The 16,723-nt window shown below is 25.7% G+C and overlaps 1 protein-coding gene across 2 annotated transcripts in view; it reads left to right on the top strand.

Moving 5' to 3' along the window:
* LOC112692841 (D(4) dopamine receptor-like) overlaps positions 1 to 16,723 on the top strand; it is a 144,517-nt gene that overhangs the window by 39,134 nt on the left and 88,660 nt on the right. For both annotated transcript variants that reach the window (XM_025567655.1, XM_025567654.1), the window contains exons 3-5: positions 3,914 to 4,022; positions 6,325 to 6,539; positions 10,164 to 10,356. In XM_025567655.1, the coding sequence (XP_025423440.1) occupies positions 3,914 to 4,022; positions 6,325 to 6,539; positions 10,164 to 10,356 (517 nt within the window). The remainder of the gene's footprint in view (positions 1 to 3,913; positions 4,023 to 6,324; positions 6,540 to 10,163; positions 10,357 to 16,723) is intronic.

Below are 16,723 nucleotides of genomic sequence, written 5' to 3'. Positions count from 1 at the left end.
ATAATAATAATAATAATAATAATAATAATAATAATAATAATAATAATTATAATAATTATAATAATAATAATAATAATAATAATAGTTATAATAATAGATATATATTTTCAGTTAAAAAATATTATACTCGTAAATAGTTTACATAATTATTTTTACTTAAAAAAGCATTGATATTTAATTTTTTTTTAAATTTTAAAACACAATTATGAGGTATGAATTATTAATTAATTTTTTATCCCTTTAAAAAAGTTTTAGTTTTATTTAAGTATAAAAAGTTATTCTTGATTTGTTACCAAGTAAGAAAAAAAAAAACTATATTATACATGAATAATTATAATAAATTATTATGTGCGGACTGTTATCAATAATTAGAGTCAACACGGTGTTTTAGAAATCAATTATAAAACGAATTTGGTTCTAAATGTATCATTGCGTTTATTAAATGTGAATAGTTATAATAACGAATGAATATTTTATCTTCAGTTATTTAATTTTCATTATACTGTCTATTTTTTTTAAACATGCACATTTATTTTGATACCAGGTTTAAATACTTGGTTGCAGTTTTCAGTTATTAAAAAATATAACGAAAGGTATATGATTTCTTGAGCTACCCGTATCTTTGATACAGTGAGATAATGATTTTGACCAATTTATTTTATTTATTTCCAACTACCTATGTTATAAATTTGAAATTTTCAAGTTATTACAATATATGTATATATGTTCAGAGAAAGTAATAGATTTATCAAATATTTATCTCTCCGGTTAGTAATAAAATATGGTTTAAAAATAGAAAGAGTCACAAAAATACTGATGTAACCAAAAACAGCAAGAAAGCTTGGACCCTAATAAAAAAGCTCAATGGAGATTCAGCTGTACATAGAACCTGTCTTAATGTCACTGCTAATCATATAGCCATAGAATTACCCAAAAATGGTAAACCAAGAAGGAGAATCAAGAGGGAAAAAATCATAAGAGACAAAAAAAAAAGAATGCCATATCTTCCATCATGAATTTCAAATAAATTAATTTATCACAAGCCTGAAAGAAATTAAGAATGGGTAAGGGGCGGGTTTTGAAAGAATTGTAATAGAACAAATTAAATATTTCTGGTCAGAAGCAAGACGATAGTTACTTCAACTATTAAATATACGCCTCCATAGGAAAATTGTACCCAAAATCTGGAGAAAGCCTAAAGTAATAGCCCTTCACAAACCAGGAAAAGACCTAAGTGATCCAAACATCAATATTGCAATCAATTAAAACCAAACACAAACAAAACTCAGGTATGTTGCTTTCCCCTACAAAACCGTGACGCCATGAAAAGCCTTAATATAGAATGGTTAGGAAAAATACCGCAGAACACTGACTACCCCGTGTACCTAAGCGTAATTAAAAAATTGATTTTTATCCTATTAGATCGGAATGTTTTGCCAATAATTATTTAATGTTATTTTATGTGAAAGTATACTGCATTTAAACATATTTTTCATTAATACATATACATATATAGGTAGATAAGTGTTTAATTGAAAAATATAACCGTTTACTAAGAAATTAATTGGGTTTAACATGTAAATATTCATCTTGACTGCCCACTAAATTTCAATACAATATTGTATTATATAGTGTTCTTTAGAGTATAATATTTTAAATTTAAAAACAATAATATAATTCTTTGTTATAATGTAATTAATGTATAGTATTTTTATTTTTATACAAGGAGCTAACTGGTATTGAACTTGCGGTTTAAGAATCAATACTGTTTTTGTTAAGTACTTCGAGTATTCAAAAACTTAATATGCCAAGTTGAGTTTTATAGTTATACGATTATTTAGTTGAAGACAATAAAATTAAATCATATTTTTATTGGAAAAAGAACCTTGAATTAATCTACCTTCAGAATAACTCGTATAATATGTTCTAATAAAAGTCGTGTAATCAACTAAGATATTCCACATTAAATTGATATAAATTAATTAAAATAGGATAGTATGTTCAGTTTTCTATGTTCGATAAAAATCTTAAAATAATATTTCAATCTGCAGGCATATAATTTACGATTTGGAATTCAATATCCAATGATAAACAACGGCGAGTTTCAAAAATACGACAAAATAACAACAGCCATAAAATAGTCAATGGTGGCGTGATAGGGTATTTCATGTGGTCAATGCCTCAAAATCAATTGCCGGTGATGGTACCTTTATGTCTCGGTTGTGGAGTTCCCCTGGACTGATGGATACAATAAAATAACGAACGCTGTTATATAATACATATTTGATGATATGTGCAGTACAATTTTGTTGGTTGATATAGGTTGAAATGGAAAAATTTCATGCCGCTACTAATGGTCCATGACCAATTATTAAAACGTGAAAATTAAAAAGACTTAAGTAGATAGTTTTTACTTTGAACTTTCATTTCCAAGGAAGATAACGTGATAAACGTAATCAGGGGCTGTGGCGGTTCTTGATTATTACATAAGAGTGAAATTTAAGCATTTTCTAAACGAATACATTCAAATACACTTTAAACTTAAAATCAAATACGAATTTGCTTGAAATGTACTTAGTATTTTATTAAAGTCTTATGAAACTTGCTATAAATTACGTATATATTTAAATCACTTGAAATAAAACCAAGTGTTGCGCAATCAAGTTCAGTCCATAAAATCGTGTAATTTTTATTATTATTTTTTTTTAACGAATTACATTATTTCGTGCAGTGTTAAATTATGTTTAACATAATTTTTAACACCATAACGAGGTTTACGATTCTGTTAACATTTCTCGTCAAGATCGCAGTGAGCACATTATTTGCCGCCTTAATGTCGTCTTTCCCGATCGAGATTTAATCACTCGCTTTGGTATTTTGCTTACACCCAACAATCGTTTGTAGTTATACATATGTATACGTACGCGATCGGGTATTTTTATGGAAATAGCATATCCTCGTACGACTGTTATAGTTGATAGTCATGAGTACCGTTGTTTACCAACAGTCTGCGCGATGGCACGTACGGAAATGCTTCTCAAATCGTGTATCGGCATGCTTAATGAAATCGTATGACTATAGATTAAATATCATCTATTGTATGGCCCAAAGTCAACATCCGGAACACTTTTGGGTCGGATGAATTACCGGTCGAATCGACGTCCGCGAATGGTTATGAAATCATCGGGTAAAATTTTTGTCCGAAACGTTCGAACGTTGATTAGTCAGGTGCTTCAAAGTTCATCAACGTTGTTTTAGTTAGTCGATGTGAATTAATCGCATCTCGGGCAGCGGGAATGGTATTGCCGAGTTATAGTTTTCGGTCTTCAGAGATAAACACTGATTTGTGAATTGTCCCTTGGCCTGTGCACTACGGTTGAACCTGCTTCTTGACGCGGCAAAACTTTCGCGGCGCTTTCGGGTACCGGGTCCTGGGCCGATGGATTTCACTTTCAATGTTTCCTATTTATTTTACTCACCGGTCGATACGATAGTTCGATGAACGCTAATTTTACTGGTTTGTCCAGATTCATTTTTTCTTGTTTTCCGCAACTATACTATCAAATATATAGCATATTATATAATTATAAGTGTATCACACCCTCAGAATTAATTTTTGATGAACGGTATATATTACATATCAAGTAAAATCATTTTTTTAATTTTTTTTTTATTGGTTTCTGAGTCAATAGAATCGTTATGCATTTTAGACTAAGGATCATGATACTATATATTTAAACAAACCACTGAGTAGTATTTGTTGGCAATAAATAACCATTGGACTGTCCTCATCAGAAGCGTATTTTAAACACAGGATTTTTTTATTTTCCATTTGAATGTTGTTATTGTAATGATTAAAATCAACATAAAACAAATCCAATTATTATTATTACTTTTTATGCGTTTGTTACAGTGGTCAAAATTACGTGCATCGGATTTTTAGCAGTACTTGGAGCATTTTTCAACATTGTCGTTGTAGTTATGTTTTATAAGAAGCCTTCACTCAGATCTCCTTCAAACAGGTCAAGTTGCTTATTTTTTCAATTGTTATTTTAACTACACACATACAAACAAACCTATTCTAGGGTTCATTATCAAGCTAACATTTTATAGTTTAATTAGTTAAAGTGCTTACTGTATAGTAGCGTATATTATAATGATCGTTTTAATTAATTAGTCTTAGAAATAATAACTTGTTTATGGTTTTATATAATGTGTATATTGTCATTAAAAATATCAGTTAAATATATATGCAATTAATTGATGTGTTTGTGTGTTAATATATCTATAATCGTTAGCTTTGAACACCACAATTATAATTTATAAGTTAAAAATATTTATGATTTATTATATTTTAGTCGTAAATTATTTTTATAAAAATATAATTCCTTTCCATTCTTTGTTTTTAAAAGCTAGTGTTGTAATCTAATATACATTTTAACGAATTAATTATAAATATATAGTATCAATGTCATTTAAAGGTTTTCATATTCAAAATTATTTATTTAAATTATTATTAAATAAACGATATGATTCTAAATTGGTTTGTTATACAATACGTTTTAGTAACTATTTGAAATATTAGAAATTTAATAAAATCAGATAGAAGTTAAACACTCGAGAAGCATTGTAATTTAAAAACAGTGAAAGAAACGGAGTTTATCAAAAAGAGAAAAGTATACTTCAGTGACTGCCATTACCAAAAAACTTACAGACGACCAAAAAGAGTTGTTTTTTATTTCAATGAAAAAATTAATTTCATGTGTGACTATTAAGATGTCACCAAAATATTTAGTTTATCTTAATACTTACCATAATCTTTAACTTTTAAATATTAAGTTCTTTAAAAAAATGTAAAGTCCTGTTTATTCTAGTTTTTATCTATTTATGTTTATTTATTGGAAGTAAATTTATTTATAATATTTATTTATTGGAATTTAAATGCACGGGTTAAAAATATATATCGTATATTATGCCCAAATAATTTAACATAACAAACATAATCTGTTTATTAGTATACAACTCAGTTTGAGAAAGAAATGCAATATTTTTGCAATTTTATTATTTTCTCTTCACTTGCAGTATTCAATCTAATGATTGGTTTGCAGCCATTGCTTTTACTTAGGAATGTTAATGCTGTGGTTTTCTATTTGCCTTCCGCATCGCAGTATAGTCACCAGTTAGTTAGTTAGTTATATGGCTGCCATATCTGCTGTTTATTATTTGATGTGTAGCTGTTTCTACCTCTAACAGGTTACCTGCACCTACACTCAATATTGTATTTTATTATTAAATATGGTTTTATATATTTATTTGATTACGTATAATTATATTTCCTCATCCATTTTGGTTTCGTGGGCGGTATTGCTTTTGCTGATTTTACGAGTAATACGAAATAAGAGACTGGCTTTTGTGAGGTCGGACACAGATCACGCTTCCGCTTAAATCTTTTTACTATCATACAATTTTATAAATAAAAACCATGTAATCACCATCAAATAATGATGATCTTTCCTCTATTTGATCTCTTAATTTGTAAGATCTGTTCAGAAAAACTTGTGTTCTAGATGACGAAAGATTTATATTAACCATCTATACGTATATCAATACATGCAGATTCTTATTTTGAATTGATATCAAAAATTGATGTAATGTATGCTTTGATCGCTAACCCAGCTGCATTAAAAACCTTATTGAAGGACAACTACTATATATTGTATACATTTTATCTAAATTTTAAAATTTTTGGAAAGAAAATTAAGATGTATTAGTTAAAAATTGTTTGATGACTATACAATATAAATGTATATGGTTTATTATTAAACATTATTATTATATTGACATAACTTTGAAATAATATGATAATAATAAAATAATAAAGGTAATATTAATTTTCATTTATTTTTTAACGATGTGTTTAAAAATTATATTTATTTATAAGCTATTAAATTATAAAATTTACAAGTTCATAGGAAAACTTTTTAGAATTGATTAAAAAAAAAACATTATATATCTTCAGTAGAAAATAATGTTATTTACAATTATATAATGTTCTATAATATGTTTTAGTTGTATTTATGCTTATTTAATTTGTAATGTCTGAGGAAAGATTTAATAGTTTTATCCGTATATATTTGTCTTAAAATAAGCGTTTTTATTTTTTGACAATAATTTAGAGTTACGTATATTGAGATATATTCAAACGGTTTGTTTAGTATTATTATTTATTTTACTTTATGTTTACCAGTTATTATTATAATATTATTAACGGTGACTATGAATTATTTATTTCTTACTGACAATTTTTTAAAAATATTATTTCAGATTTGTCGGTAGTTTAATTGCATCCGACTTACTGTCGTCGACTGTTCTTGGTCCTTTATTTGTATCCGGTATAAAAACCATCAATAAAGCTTTGATCGTATTTGTGGCAACATCAACAATATTTTCAATATTGGTTATAGCTATGGACAGATATACGGCAGTATTAAGTCCGTTGCATTACGCTACCAATGTCACAAGGCAAAAAAGTGTTTTAGGTACGTACATCTATCCCATTATTTATCTATAAGCAATTTGTACAGGATTTCAATGATGCGTCGATTTAAATATATTGAGTTTTTATCTATTAGTTGCATACCCTTTATTTCAAAACCTATGTAATATATTAGACATGCATGTACTTGGCATGTGAATATACAATATAATTTTAATATAACGGGGTTAAATGTTTGCCAATGTTGACACTTGCTACCTAAGAAGTTATAAAACAAAATTCTAAGAAGATTTATTTAATTTCCATGAATTATTTGTCTGTTACTTATTTTATTATCAATCGTTTTTATGTTCATTAAAGAAATAAATATTATTTAATTACTTTAATTAATTTTCAAAAATTTAAATATTACATTCAAAAATTCGAAAATAGGAATTTCTAACGGGGAAATTAAAATAATAATGCACAGTTATTTTAAAGCGTGTATTAAAAATAGTATACTACATAATTCATTTAAATTGTAATACAATACAATAAATAGATAAGTATAAAGTGATTTCATCGAAGCTGAAAAGTCTTAAGTGACTTCAAATAGAACAACTAGTGTGAACATTAAGGTCATTTGATAAAAATAGTTATTTATTTTCGTAATTTAGTTTAATCGACTTTAATCGATATGATATAATATCATTCACAAAATATAAATAGGTAATCGTATTCCATGCACTAACAAAGGTTTGATAGTAAATTTAAAAATACTTTTAAAATTATTCCAGATTTAGAAACAGTGAGAAAATATTCAATTTTACTTCCTTTAAGCTTGCCATCATACTTTCTGAATATTTATTATTATGTAGTTAATTTTATAAAAACAAAAATAAATCAATCAATAATGTAGTTTTCTTAGCTATACATAAATAATTTTAATTAATTTTTCGACTTATTTTTCAGTTTTAGAACGCTAAATAAACCACAATAATGTTCAATATATTATATATGTATAAAAAATATAATAATAATAAAAAAATATGGATAAATATTTTAACTGTAATATAAAATTAAGTTCATAACAGAAATTGCATTTTTAATCTCTAAAAAATTGAAGATACTATCATGGTTAAATGATTTATTAGTCATAAATGTATATCTGAAAACAGATCTAATGAATTTGGTATTTCATATGTTTAAAAAGTTATTTACCAGATTTAAATAGCATCATTATATTGTGTTCCGTTTTTCTGTGTGGAGGTATTTATAATTAATCCCGACCTTGTCCGACATTAATAATATTATAATTATTACCTATTATAAAAATATTTTTTAGGCATACGATGTATAATGACACGTATGCAAAGCAGTTTATACAAAAAAAAAGAAAAAGCTAATTATAATTTCAGAAAAGTTTTTAAAATAATAATTTATTAAACTCAAATGATGAAAACTATTTTTTTTATCATTGCGTATAATAATAATTGAAATTGGAATTCAGACACTTTTACACTGAAACATATATTAGGTAAACATTTTTTATGTTATTATATTTTGATATGTTTTTTTTTGTTAATGTATGTCCTCTAATTTGTTTAATTTAGACGATTACGTATTTTGAAAATGTATAGTGAAATACTGAGCTTAAATGTATGAAAATATTTAATTTTTTATCAAACATCATGATCAAATGCAAAAATTTCGAAGAAATTAATTTAATGAGATATAAAATTAATTTTGTTTACTTTTATCAAGTAGCTTATTCATTTTGTGACATCTAATATTATGAAATATGAGGAAATTAAAGAGAATAAAAGTCAACATATATCCATTTTACTATTATCATATTTATAAAACAAGAACGTTGAATTCTCTATAATTATAGTTATAATGAAAATGTATAGCAATCAAGTACATAAATAGTACTTTTCTTGCTTCACATACGACAGCAAAGAATATAATATCATTATTTTAAATTTGAAGACGATAACAAAATTCAATAAATTTAATTCTTAGCAGAGATCAAAAAAATTCTAAATTTATTTGTAAAACCAGATGTTTATTTTTCGACTGTTTGTTCGTTGGTATCGTTTTTAAAAAAATAAAAAAGATAACCTCAATTTGATTATTGTCAGCTACTTAGAATTTAAAATGCATAATTAAATTAATTACATTTTTAAAGAATCACTATACTATCATCAGATTTAATTTATTTTGAAGTTGGCCCTGATGATTGTAGAAAGAACTTAAGTCTTATATTACAATATATTACTGTTTGAGTATCATTATTATATAATAGATTTTGAGTGAAAAAAAAATGGCGATATGTTTAACAATGTTTTTTTAAAAACAAATATATGTAATTTTTTTTTTTTTATTGGCAAAATATTTTAATCTTTATTGGGCTTTGAATTGATAGATAGAATTAAATTTTAAGATTTCCAATAGTTGTAGGTAGAACAAAACTAAAAAATGACAACTTTTAAGAATATAATTAGTTTTTTTTTTATAACAAAGTTGTGTTGTGTTATAACTAGAAATCGTACAATTTCACTATATATTTTAATTTTCTGAAACTATCAATATGTAAACTTCCTCATTAAAACTTTTAAGAATAATATACACATTGGATCAACGTATAAAGTACATCTAATGACATTTTTTATGTCGGATCCAATTAAATTATAATATAATAAAATGGTTTTAGAATATAGTTGATTAAAATATATTTCTTAATATATATTTTGCTACATAACTAATTCAAGTTGTACAATTTGCTTTCATCTTGTGATATTAATGCTTAGTGATTATTTATAAATTTCATATGGAATTTATTTTAATGAAAATAAAAGGGTTTTTTTTAATTAAAAATTATTTGTTTTTCTTTAATTAAAATATGTATGATGAATTAAAAAAAAGTTACGAATTAGGTAAATGTTAAAATATAAAAAATAATTAACTGCCTGATTATCGATATGTATGTATAGATGAAATAATACTTTTAAAATCATTTCAGTACATAAGATTTTAAAGATCGTATCAATTGTTACTACGAATACAAGTTTCAGTTAATCATAATTATACTAAAAAATTATACTTCAATTTGGAACATTTTAAAAACAATTGTATGTTAATTATTTTTAACAATAAAAGTATCATTTTGTACATCAAATTGCGGCAAATATCTTTAACCTTTCTCAGCATCATATAAATAGATATATATATATATATAGTTAATATATTTTTGTCTTTATTACTATGAAAATAATTGTTTTAAAATACAGTTGCATTGCTTTTAAACATCTGTTAAAATAGTGATAAGTTTTAAAATAAATCGTCTTTGGTTAAAATCGTTGCAAAATAATGTTACAAATAATGGTTGCTTAGAAACAGATCACTGTATTAATATAATTGAGTTTGATGATAATCGACTATCAATGAAAAATATTTTACAACTGGATAAGACAAATATGACGAATTAAATCTCTATTTAATAATAAATTTAATATAAGTACAGTAGAGTAATATGAGTCCGATTTTGTATTTGTAGTTTGATTATTTAATTTAATAAACTGAATCGTTAAGTGAAAGTTTGTATCGGGATACATATTTTAATCATTAAGGTTTTTTCGTAAGATAGAATTATCAAAAATGTTTTTAATTTTAAATTACTTTTCAGTCATAGGCACTGTGTGGAGTATATCAGCAGCGTTGGCCTCACCAATGTTATTTAAGGACTTACTAATTTACGAGAAATTTCCCATGGGGACGATGGAAAAAACACATGGTCTGGTGTTATTACTGATCGCATTTTTAGCGCCTTGTGTTACGCTAATATTGGTGTACTTCAAAATGTACGTGGCGGCACACAGGTAAGATAATTTTTGTAATTATTTTAAGATCTAAAAAAAAATTAAAAAAGTAGATGGGATGAAAAGTACACTAGGTTATTAAGCGTATAGGTCAAATATCAAATACTTGAACGTCGATCACAATAGTGACATTTTCCATTTTTCAACGACTTGTGCTTATTTTTACTGATGGATCTAATTATTTATATAATTATTTATAATTTTTATCTACAAAAAACGATTGATCAAATATACTAAGTATATTTTGAATGACCGTGGAAAATTAATTTCTGTGTCTCACTTTCGCACAATTTTATTTCCATTCATTATACAGATTAGGAAAAACCAATAATTATAATTTTTTCTTACAATGAAATAATATTAAAATCACATGATCCATGCTTATATAAATATTATTTCTAAAAAATTAGGTTTGATTTATTAAAAACAAATCGTTTACTAATAATTAAATAGCTTACTATTAGCAGTTGCACATGTATGTATTTATATAATTTCGCGTGACGTAGACAAATAAATTGTTATGCTTCTCGTTTGTGGACTTAAATAATGTTCAAAATAAAAACACAATTTACAAATTTTAAAGTTTAACCTTTGTAAACAGTTTTAAAGAAAATAATTTGGATTTGATTAATAAGAATATATACCTAATTGACTATCTTATTTCACGTTGGTTGTAAAAAACATTATGAATACTTAATATAGATACTTGCACATAAAATATCTATTGCTCTATTAGAATTTACAACATTTTACTCATGGAAATGGTTCAACTAGACTTCCAACTTTTTCTTGGGTAACTTCAGTGCAATTGATCGTAGCTTCTTGCGGATTTTATAGTATGTACAATGATTACTTACACCTATAAAATGTACTGTCAAAATATTCTTTCACAAAACCCGCTATGAAATAATTATTTACGCGTGCCATTTGTCGCTAGTGTTGAACTTTTATTGTTCCGATTGCGCGTGTAATATGGTAATTTAATTTAAGATAACATTTTCGAAGAAAAATTTTATGCACGTATTATACACGAATGTAGGTCCTTGTGACGCAACAATATCGTATGATGTGTTATACTATACATCTTCTCATTGAACATTTATAAACCATAATACGCAACTTATATTTCAGTACCTACCCACCCATTTATTTCTCTAATGCACCATCCTTGAAATTATTTCAAAAAGATAATTTGAAAAAAACTAAAACTGTTAAAGACTGAAGTACCTGTCTATTTACATTTTACCAACTTAAACTTAAGATTAGAAAATTCTAAGAGACTTTTCCCTCTTTTTTGTTGTACTGAAATAAAAACATAGAATATTGATTTTAATTTTTAATCGACAATCGTATATTCCGCTGCACTCGTGTTTTGTATTGGTGATATGTTTAAACTTGGAAATTTGCTAAGCATGAGTTCATCCAAAATTTATACATGTCTATATCCAACCACACCAACCATCCACGTGTAATATTTTCACCGTGACGTCTGAGCGTCATAAAAACATCTTCACATAAATATTATAATGCATATTATTACTATCTGTTTGATGAGTTAAAAAACTTCAATGATGTCACTCGTACATGTAGGTACTATTAGTATAAGTACCGGCGCGGCAGAAGTAAAGACTCGTGTACAGGGTCTATCGCCGCAGACCCTTTTGCCGTCGCACCGTTTAGCATAGCGCATAGCTGCTTATAGACAAACGGAAATCAAAGCAGCAAATTCTATTGTGGGGCCCTGGAGGTATTAAAATTTACTTAATATAAATTGAGGAACATATCAAAATGTATGTTTCACCACTTAAAGTGTATCAATCAGGGATGAACACATGCAAAAAGTCGGGTGGTGAGGATTGAAAAAATATCATAACCTTAGTACTGTTGTTTATCATTCTTTAATGATTACTACATTATTGGTAATAATAATATTTCGTGGAGAGGTTCTCTCCGCAGCGAATAGCCCAATAGCGAGTAGTCCGGCGGTGAAATGGTCGCGGCGAATTGTTCGGCAGGTTAAATGTCCGGGTCCGTCGTATACACACGTATGTATTTTTTACTTATTTTGTGTAGTTTATGTTGGCGGCAACGCCACGTTAAATGATTGTCGCCGGTGGCAGAGAACTAATTGAGTAAGCTCGTCGGTGTAGCGTTATCGGTGAGAACATTTCTACGACCCGGACACCTGGGCAAACTAGAATACGTTCACAGTATATTTATCCATTAGGATAACAAATATTGCAATAGCGACACCAATTGGAGATGATATAAATGTTGAATATGTACTGTATACCTACACGTATATTACGGTGAAATTTGTCAATCGATAATATTTTGTTGACATTGATTGTACATTAGTGTAATCTTAATAGGTATGAATGAAGTAAATTTATATTACTTTCCGAGTTAAAATAACTGATAGGATATGTGTGTATGTTATAGACGTTATTTATTTTGAACGACGTTTGTATGATAAAAGTTAAAGCGTTTAATTGTATGCTAAATGTATGGGAATGATTAAAATAATTAAACAAAATCACGTTTCAATATTATTATACAGTACCACATAAGTTGTTACGTAGTTATATTATTCAATACAAACGCGGCCAATCGTACATATATATGAACATTTAGTTGTTCTTTTCCAAGAATCAAAAATTTAATTATATAAATTACATAGTAAAACAAATAATTTCCAGAAATACAATCGAAAATAATCTACCTAAGTCGTATTGTTTCTCAACAAATTTCATTCCTAAAATAATGTTAAACAGGGTTTAATATTTGGGTACTTATCCTATTATAATGTGTTTACGATTATTATATACCTTAAATGAACGAACCACCCTATACTTAGTTAGGAATAAGTACCTAAGATTTATAAACAAATATCCTAAATATCCACGGTTCACAAACTACATAAGTAAACTAAAGTAAAGCACTCATAGGTTTCTTGAAGTAGGAAACACAATTTGTATGAAATAAAATGTTGAAGTATATTACTGGTAAGTATCTTAATATTGTATAAAATTAATATCTAAATCAGTTTTACAATTAATGCTTTGTTTATTTTTATTTTTATACCGAGTTTTTCAATTAAAAATTTTAACTATATATAATACATGTTCAGTTCTATACGAGTTCAAAAACAATTGAACATTTTATATTTTTATCCAAAATTATTAACATTATTGGAAAAAATATGATAACAATTATTTTCAGCATTAATAATTTATAAAAATTATTATTTGACTCGTGGTATTGAATAAGTCAAATTAATAAATATATTAAACATAAAAAAATAAACACATAATATATACATGTATAACTATGGTAATAATAACAGTGTTTATTACTTTAAGTTACTAGTGACAGTTTGTATATTTCTTGGCTAGTTAATATAATTACATGTATGTTTTAGTTTTGTTTTTTTTTATATTTATATTTATTCATAGTTGAGCTATTAGTTTATTAAACATGCCTATTCATTATTAGCACAAATGTAGGTACACATCGTAACAATGGATACCAACGACAGTAGATAATTATAATACAAATAATTTGTCTATGAAACTTGAGTTATATAAAGTTATTGTATGTTTAATAAACAATTTTCAAAAAAATGAGTAAGTGCGTCTTTGAAATAGAAACTTTAAATTTTTTTGTCGTTATTGATTGAGAACATATTAAAGTAAGCCCCATTATTGATTTTATTAAATGTTTCAAACATTTTGTATAAATTTATTATTTAGGCGATTAGGTCCCATATTTATTTTTATTTACTATATTTAACATGCATCATTTAATGTATTATAAATGCTAAATTAAGTTTTTACTTGTGGGTTCAGAAAATATCCTAAGAAATTCGTGAATGAACTTTCTTTCCATATTTGAATATATTTAAATGAGTTTTTAAAGTTTGAGTAGCTTAATTTGGGACTTAAGGTTTCAAAAGATTATTATTAATACTATTATTTTTTAATAATAATCTTACATGGCACAAAAGATAAATTAAACCCAAATAACAACAATTTTTAAGGGTTTTATGGTGATTCTAAGCATCTATTTACGGTCGGGACACTTTATAAGAGAAATTATTTAATATTGCTGATCATCGGCGTATGTAGAGAGGTACATATTTAAAGATTAATATATACTTTAAGATTAAAGAGGGCTCAAAGAATGTGATAATATTTTACTAAAGCTGTCATTTATTTTTATAATATTATTATTAACTATTAATTATTCTAAAAATACTTTATTTTTAATATCATTTTTTTCCAACGTGAGTGGCACTTTTCCCCAGTAACCTCCCCCTGGATCTGTCCTTGCTTCTAAAATACTGTTATTGTATCCAGGGCCATTTTAAGGTATAGGCGATCTAGGCACCTGCACGTTAGTAGGGGCAGCATTTTCAAAATTGAACCAAACATTTTTTTAGTTCTATTGGTGTTTTATAAAAAACATATTTAAATGAATTCATTCGTGAAAACCACTTACCTATATAATAAAATAATATTGTCTAAAGTTATTATATTACTTTATATTATGGCCTACGCTGGGCATTTTCAATTATTCAAAAAACATAAATAACCACATATCCGATAGTTGCGGTAGTGATGGGTTTTGAGTGATAGTAATAGAAATCATTTTTAAGTCTTTTTACATATAATTTTATCCATAAAAAAAAAAATTAAAATTTTTTTAAGTAGATATGTCATATAAAAATAGGTGGAAGGGTTAAGTTAAAATAAGAGCTCAATTTTTTTTTTTAGAGGCCGCAAAATTTGATTTTGCCTAGTGCACTATTTTTGTTTGGGCCGGCCCTGATTATATCGAATGTTGTAAGATTAGTAATATCTAAGATAATATTTTAAAGTATTGAAAAATATAATCGCTGATCTGTATCTAAATAATAAGCAAATAATCAATAAAACCCTTAATTAAAGTTCTTCCAAAACATTTTAATTTGTATTTTGTTTCTTATTTTCTTATGAAAAATTATTTTTATTCTTAGAATAAAATTTAGAAATGTTTATAGTGATAAATATCATATTTGATTGATTTTGACGCTAGAGCACATAATTGTGACAATTTGTTATATTTTTTCTTCTTCTGGCCTTTTAATATGGATCATTAAGATATTTTCCGCTTCCACAATCCTTGTTAAATACATTTCATAATGAATATAATATATTCTGAAAATAACTGAATCAATGTGTTGTTGACAACGAAAAGCTACTTCCTGTGGAAAAATAAACTTTTCTAGTTTAAATTCTATAATTTATTATAATACATGTGAATATTTATTTTTATCATGATATGTTTAAAAACATGTCTAATAAAATCAAATATGAAAGATGATAATATCAAGATGACTATTAGTATTAAAGAAAATGATTATATAAATGAGCTTAAGATATATTTTAATGTATAAGTAGTATAATTAAATAAGAAAATTAATTAAAATAATGTGTTTAAACTATTTGAATAATGAATAATTTTGAAAACTGCACCTTTATTTTAATATCTGAGTTTTAGAGTGCACCTAACCTATTCTACTGGAAACGTGTGGTTTTTCAATACATTTTACAAAGGAAAATAATTTTACGGTCAAGTGGTCAGAGAATAAGAGTTAGTTGAAATAAAAATAAAGGTAGTATCAATGTTGTGGAATCTATAAAAGAACGGAATAAATTAAAGATGCACGAAGACCTGGATTCACTATAGATTATAAAATTTAATTTTCTTGAGTCATTCTTGAAATAACACATTTTAAATAAATCTCAATTAGTAATCAACTATAAGGTACATTTTATTATTTATTGTTTGAAATTAAATCAAGTTTAATTTATAGTATTTATTTAGTTTTAGTTTTTAAATTTACTGCAAATTTTCTAAAATAAATTTAAATATGTTTAAACACTAATATGTTATAATTAAAAATTACTAAAACTCTGAAAGATAAGCGTTTTATTAAAAAAAAAAAAAATACAAGTTATTTTAATTCAAACAGTATTCGATTAAAAAAATATTCTCTTCTCTCGTAAAAAAGTAATTCGTGTGTTTTTATTTTTATTGAAAAATACTGAAAAAATTATGTTTATGATATTTTTGTTGTAAAAATTGTATTAAATCACAGTTTTATATCAATCTAATTGCAAATTATATAATAATTCATAATAAGTAGCATAGTAAAATATGACATTGAAAATATGAATTTATACATAGAATTTGGCACTAACTATTTAGTAAGGATTGTATTGATTTTGCAATGGTGTTTTTTTTCTTCAGTTTTTAATAAATATTATGTAATTTTGGCCGTAAAATTAGTTGGTGGTATATACATTTATATAATTTTATTGTT

The sequence above is a fragment of the Sipha flava genome, unplaced genomic scaffold (genome assembly GCF_003268045.1).
Source record: "Sipha flava isolate LNK unplaced genomic scaffold, YSA_version1 77_pilon_pilon, whole genome shotgun sequence".
Taxonomy (NCBI): domain Eukaryota; kingdom Metazoa; phylum Arthropoda; class Insecta; order Hemiptera; family Aphididae; genus Sipha; species Sipha flava.
Note: the sequence above shows the minus strand (reverse complement) of the source record. Positions and strands in the feature narration are given on the sequence as shown.